Source organism: Artibeus jamaicensis, unplaced genomic scaffold (assembly GCF_021234435.1).
Source record: "Artibeus jamaicensis isolate MK-2021 breed Jamaican fruit bat unplaced genomic scaffold, CSHL_Jam_final scaffold_3307, whole genome shotgun sequence".
NCBI lineage: Eukaryota > Metazoa > Chordata > Mammalia > Chiroptera > Phyllostomidae > Artibeus > Artibeus jamaicensis.
Window position 1 is genome coordinate 8,102,421 of NW_026522040.1, and position 6,694 is coordinate 8,109,114.

The 6,694-nt window shown below is 49.9% G+C and overlaps 1 protein-coding gene across 1 annotated transcript; it reads left to right on the forward strand.

The window, feature by feature from the left end:
- The first annotated feature begins 205 nt into the window (after positions 1 to 205).
- GCC1 (GRIP and coiled-coil domain containing 1) lies at positions 206 to 5,523 on the forward strand. The gene is made up of 2 exons (XM_037167755.2): positions 206 to 1,631; positions 2,714 to 5,523. Exons 1-2 carry the CDS (start codon positions 600 to 602, stop codon positions 4,007 to 4,009), a joined length of 2,328 nt encoding a protein of 775 aa, XP_037023650.2. The 5' UTR covers positions 206 to 599; the 3' UTR covers positions 4,010 to 5,523.
- Positions 5,524 to 6,694: the final 1,171 nt, after the last annotated feature.

Sequence of the window (6,694 nt, forward strand, 5' to 3'; positions counted from 1 at the left end):
ACCCTGTCCCTTGCCTGAGGGCAAGCTAAGGCAACACGAAACCATCACTCGTGTGTCCTCAACTTGTTCTTGCTCCGCTGTTCCGGAGAGCGGTCGACTTGCAGCCGCGCTCGAACCTCAACAGGTGACCTCCCGCGGGCAGGCAGTGACAGTCGGGTCCACGCCGCGCCCACCGGGGGCGGAGCCTGTGGCGTCGTGCTGCCGTCACTTCCAGCGGACCCGGAAGCGTTTTTGACCGGCCGCGGTCGTTAGGAAGTCCTGGTGGGGCTGAGATTAGTTTAAACCCCGGGGACCGTGGGTGCAGGGCCGACCGGGGCTGCCGTGGCCCGGGCGAGCGGAGAAGGCGGAGCGGCCTCCGGGACGGCGCGGGGCAGGCCCGGAAGTCCGCGGCGTCGCCCCGCCTCCGGTTAGGACCCGCCCCCTCCCCCGGTGCCTGGAACTCGAGGGCGCTCAGCCGGCTGCCCCGCAGTCCCACGTCGGTATCGCACAGCCGGAGGAGCAGGTTTGCGGCCTCGGAGACGACAACGTCCACCAGCGTCTTCGCGACCCTCTACCAGGCTGCCCGAACGCTGACGTGGAACAACCAGTTGTGAATCCTCATGGAGAAGTTTGGGATGAATTTCGGGGGCGGACCGAGCAAGAAGGACCTGCTGGAGACCATTGAGACCCAGAAGAAGCAGCTCAACCAGTACCAGGCACGTCTCAAGGATGTGGTCCGCGCCTATAAAAGCCTACTGAAAGAGAAAGAGGCTCTAGAGGCCAGCATCAAGGTGCTGTCTGTATCCCACGAAGCAGATGTGGGTCTTGCAGGTGTCCACCCTCCAGGCCTCACCTGTCCTGACGCTGTGGATGATCGATACTCCACTCACAGCGAGGATAGCACTGGGACCGCCACCAGCTTGGATACCACAGCCAGTCTCACTAGCACCAAGAGTGAGGTGGGGGCAGAAGATGACCGACTGGCCCGTGGACCACCACCTCTCAAGTCCGAAGAGGCCAGTGGTTCAGAGAGTGGTGTTAGCAGTAGCAGTGGGGATGGACCATCTGCTGGTGGGGAGGTGGACAAAAGACTGCACCAGCTGAAGACCCAATTGGCTACTTTGACTAGCTCTTTGGCCACAGTTACCCAGGAGAAGTCCCGCATGGAAGCTTCTTACCTGGCTGACAAGAAGAAGATGAAACAGGACTTGGAAGATGCCAGTAAAAAGGCAGAGGATGAGAGGGACCGTCTAGAGGGAGAATTGAAGGAGCTGCAGGAGCAGGTAGCAGAAACCAAAGCCCGACTTATCACCCAACAGCACGATCGGGCCCAAGAGCAGAGTGACCATGCTGTGATGCTGCGTGAGCTCCAGAAACTGCTGCAGGAGGAGAGAACCCAGCGCCAAAACTTGGAGCTTCAGTTAGAAGAGACTCAAGAGGCCCTGGCAGGGCAGGCATATGCCGCTGGTCAGATGGAAGGGTTTGAACTGCAGACTAAACAGCTGACCCAGGAGGTGGAGGAGCTCAAAGGTGAGCTGCAGACTCTTCGAGGTGAGAAGGATCGGCCAGACCCCCGGCTGCAGGAGCTTCAGGAAGAGGCTGCCTGCCTTAAGAGCCACTTCCAGGCTCAGTTGCAGCAAGAAATGAGGAAGGTAATTATCTTCATCTCCTTCAAATAGTCATTTAGCCTGAAGTGGAAAATATTAAGGTGGTTTTTTTTTTTTAATCTCCTTTGATAATTAGATCTAAGTGGCTGCTCTGTCAGTTTTTTAAAAAAAAATACTTACCTGAGGATATGTTTATTGATTTGGGTGAAGGCAGAGGGGAGAAAAGAGAGAAACATCGATCAGGTGCCTCCCATACACACCCCTACTGGGGATCTAATCCAAAACCTAAGTATGTGCCCTGACCTAGGCTCAAACCTGCAACCTTTTGGCGAACACTCCAGCCAACTGAGCCACCCAGCCAGGGCTGCCCCACCAGTTTTCAATGCTTTTTAAAAAGTTTTATTAGTGAGTGCTGGGAATTCCTGTTCTGTGTGGTGTTGACAGTAGCCACAGAGCGTGCTTCCAAAAGGATGGGGAGTTTCTGAGTGAAGACCAGGCTGGAGCCAGACAGCTCTGAGCCTCTGGGCATTGGCGTCTTGCCAGCTATGCTCTGTGAAGCAGTACTGAGCAGTTGTGCAGAGAGGTAGTGTGTTTGCTTGTGGGTCTACGCCTGTATGTAGAGGGCAATGGGAATTTTCTCCGAAGAAGCAACCTTTTGTAATTGCTTTCAGTCAAGATTTGCCTTTTCTATAAAGACATGCTTATTGTACAGTGCTTCTGTTCAATGGGGAGAGAGTTCCAATTCAGTTCTGAACTTTCCAAGAATATTGGAAGAGGAAAAGAATATCATCCGATTTCTTAAAATGATTGGGGAAGTACATGATAAACAAGGATAACATTTAATATGTGAGTTCAGTGTATGATAGGAGAAAGTGGAAGCACTAAAGCAGAATAAAAACAGATATACAAGTGTTCTTAATATTGATTGTATAACTTGTGACTGGGAACAGAACCCAAGTAGGATATAGGGACTTTTATTAGCTCCCAAATCAACAGAAAAATCCTCAGTTCCCATTTCTGCCAGGTCAATCCCCATCCTTTTGCTTCCCTCTCTTGCTTTCTCAAAGTTTCCGGTAGGGCTTTGTGGCTTTTCTGGATGCATTTCTCACTGTTCCCTTGTTTTATAGACAGCCCTAATAGAGGATCAACTACGCCAGCAGTCTCAGCTGGAAGAGCAGAGGGTGGCAGCCCTGGAGAACCAAATCTCCGAGGTGTCGGAACTGCTGGGCACCTACGAGAAAGCCAAGCAGAAGGATCAGCTGGCCATCCAGAAGCTGAAGGAGCGCATTTTGCAGCTGGACCTGGAGAACAAGACACTAGCTCTTGCAGTCTCCAGCCGGTCCCCTCTAGATAGCCACGCAGAAGAGTCCAATCTGGATGTCAATGTCCTGAAGGATAAGATGGAAAAGCTGAAGAGGCTGCTGCAGGTGGCAGCTAGGAAAAGCCAGGTGACCTTGGACGTAGAGAAGCTCTGCGACCTGGAGATAATGCCCAACTCCGAGGCTGCCGATGGGGAGAAGGCGACTGCGCTTTACTACCAGCAGGAGTTGAAACAGCTGAAGGAAGAGTTTGAGAGGTACAAGATGAGGGCCCAGGTTGTCCTCAAGAGTAAAAACACCAAAGACGGGAACCTGGCCAAGGAACTGGAGGAAGCCCAGGAACAGCTTGCAGAGTTGAAGGAGAAGTATATCTCCCTGCGGCTGTCCTGTGATGAGCTTGAGCGCCAGCACCGACAGGAGGCTGAGGACTGGAAGCAGGAGCTGGCTCGCCTGCAGCATCACCACCGGCAGGAGCTGGAGCGGAGCCAGCTGGACTTCAGGGACCGCACTCTGAAACTGGAGGAGGAGATGCACAAGCAGCGGGACCGTGCCCTGGCTGTGCTGGCTGAGAAGGACTTGGAGTTGGAGCAACTGCGGTCTTTGGCCTTGTCTTCTATGCTGCCTGGACGCAGGAGCCCTGTCGGTGGTGGGGGTCCTGGGGACCCAGTTGACACAGCTTCCCCAGATAATCTGACCCAAGCACTTGAACTTGCTGCAGCCAATGAACCCACTTTCTTCCTGTATGCTGAGCAGTTGGCCCGCAAGGAGGTGGAGATCACATTGCTGAGGAAGCAGAAACACAGGCTGGAGGTAGAGGTGCATCAGCTGCAGGAGCGGCTGCTGGAGGAGGAGGAGCGGCATCGAGAGGAGGTCGGAGTCCTGCAGAGCCACATTGAGAAGAACATCAGGGACCAGAGTAGGGAGGGAGCCAACCTGGAGTACCTTAAAAATATCATCTACCGCTTCCTGACCTTGCCTGACAGCCTGGGCCGCCAGCAGACACTCACAGCCATCCTGACTATCTTGCATTTCAGTCCGGAGGAGAAACAAGTAATAATGCAGCTCCCACCCGGTGGTAGCTGGTGGCTTTCTGGCAAGAGATGATGCCATTTTCACTGACTCCTGAAATATCCGTGCCTTTTGTGTGCAAAGGGACAGGCTGTGGTTTCTGCTGCCTCTTCTCTTATCGTTTTTTCCTTATTTTCTTGAACTGGGAGGCATCTTCAAAGTGGGGTGGAATTTTCTGCCAAATATCATTAATTCCACTTAATCTTTGTGCCCTAGAGATGCCAGAAGTGTTGGGAGGACATTTTATGGTAGGGTATGTGTGTGTGAGGAGGAATAGGGGGACAGGTAAGGATTGAGAAGTGCAAACGCTGGGGAAGTGGTGAGAATATTTGGAAATAAGACTTTTTTTGGTTTAATATTATGCTTCTAGTGGAGAACTAGGAGTAAGTGTGACTCCAAAGGGAGCTCGGTTCATTTCTAATCACACGCAAGGCTCAGCAGTTTTCTTCATTGTCACAATTTGAGTCTGGTCCACTGCTGCCCCAATTATCTGGGGATGTAAATCCAGGCTGGCGAGGGACCAGGAAGAAATAGTGACAGATTGTCCACCAGTCCAAAGGGCCAAGAAATGGTTTATCCTAGAACTGGGAAGCTCGGTCTAGTTAGGGCTGGATACGACCTACTCAATCTGGACAAAACACACCACTTTTGACCAGTTTGATTTTAGGGATTTCCTGATGACCTGCTTTAAGCCTGGGCAGGGTTATAATAGACCTTACACACTTGTCCCTACCGTAACCAGCCTGCCTAAGGTTGGCCTGAGATTGTGAGTGAGTGACGGCTATCTGTTCTTCAGTGTTGAACTTGCGTTAAGAAAAAAAAATCCTAGCTTCTTACAGAGAGGGGTTCTGTTGGCAAGCTCTGATCCTGCCTGGATGTGAGGAATTAGCTCAAGATATTTATAGGGAAAAGAAGGAAGATTTGCCATAGAAGATTCCCGGAGATTGCTGGGACCCTCAGAGGAAAGTGGCAGAAGTCCAGGCTGAGCTGGGGTACTTGCTGCTCCATGGACAGTGTTCTGACTACATCCTCACATCTCTACAAGCAAAGTGTTCGTGGGTTACTGTCACCAGGGTGTGTTACCCACTCCTTAGGGAGGTAACAGGGTTTCAGTCCACAGTCCTCATCTGCCCACAGGTGTTACTACAAGTTTTCCTCCTCCCGTGGGGTGTCTTACATTTGGTGTTGCGTAAGTAGATTCATTCTGCCCTTAACAGAGGGACTCAGAAAGTCGAGTTCAGACAGTATCAGTTTCTCTGTTTGTTCCTCTCCCCCATCTGCTCTTGCTGGTTTTAGAAATCTTTGGATCCTAAAGGCCAATGCTTTGCCACTCACTGGACTAGTCTGTATCTTTCTGTTATTTCATCATAGAGGGCTGCCTTGTGAGGGTTTGGGGTGCAGAAGACTGACTAAATGTTCTGATTGGGAGGCAGGGTGGCCTGGACTATCTACAAACAACAAACAGTGCACAGACTTAATGGAACAGAAGTGACGATGTATTCAAATGTTAGTAACATCAACCATGGATTTATTAAACCCAAACGACTTGACCTGTGTGCTTCCTTTTAATAATTTTTGTTTTTTAGATTTTGCTTATTTTTTAAAGAGAGGGGAAGGGAGGAAGAAAGGGAGAGAAACATCAACTGGGGACCTGGCCTGCAACCCAGGCATGTGCTCTGATGGGGAATCTAACCGGTGACCCTTTGGTTCACACACTGGCACTCAATCCACTGAGTCAAACTAACCAGAGTGACCTGTATGCTTCTTAATGGTACATATTTATCTGAACACAAATAGAGTGTGAATGGAAATGGTAAATCCATGAGCCTGAATCTAGGGCTGAATACGTCAATGCTTTAACTGCCTCAATTACAACACTGTTTTTTCAGTCTGAATTCCATGTGTATGTGTTTGCGTGCAGGCGGCTACCTCGGAAAAAGCTGTCTCATGTTTAGTGAGTGGGCTTGAAACTTCCATAGTTACCGCTTTAAACTTCAGAAGTAATCTCTTTAGGGATGCTGTCTTATACTTCAAATCAAGATTCATGATGTTCCGGAAAAGTTTCTCAGGATATCCAACTAAACTTAATCGTCATTTAGTTTTCTTACTGATGCCCTTCAGTGTAGGATGAACCATCGTTATTTATAGGTGGTTTTGAACAGAATAGAAAGATCTATAATCACAGTTGCTTTCCTGGGACTAAGAATTCCTGTGCTTTTGACTTTTGAAAAGATACTAAATGGCAATGAAGCAAGTCGCTTTCTGATTAATAACTTTAAGTATCCATGTGCATAAGGCTGTGAACGCTCCCAACTTAGATGAAAAGACTCGGTTCCTTCCTACGCTTAAGGACATGCAGGTTCCTTGTCTCCCTGGCCCTCCCCTCCAAATAAGTGTTTCAGTTAATTTACTGGTTTGCCTGTGCTAGATACCCTTGGAAAAGGGAGAGAAAAAATTGAGATCAGACTCAGAGAAAAATAAAATCTCCTTGGGCTCTGGTCCTGGAATATCAGTGCATGGTGTGTCAGTAAGGTAATGTGAGACTGAACCTTACTTGTTTAGCTATTACCACATAAATCAGAGGAAAATCAAAGGGGAGAGGGGGAGAATGTGGCAGGAAGGCAAGCTGACAACTGTAAGGGCTTTCTGCTGCCCCATCCCCACACTCCACCCCTCTGGTTGAGTATCTCCGATCTGGGGAGTAAATGTCTGTATGTCATG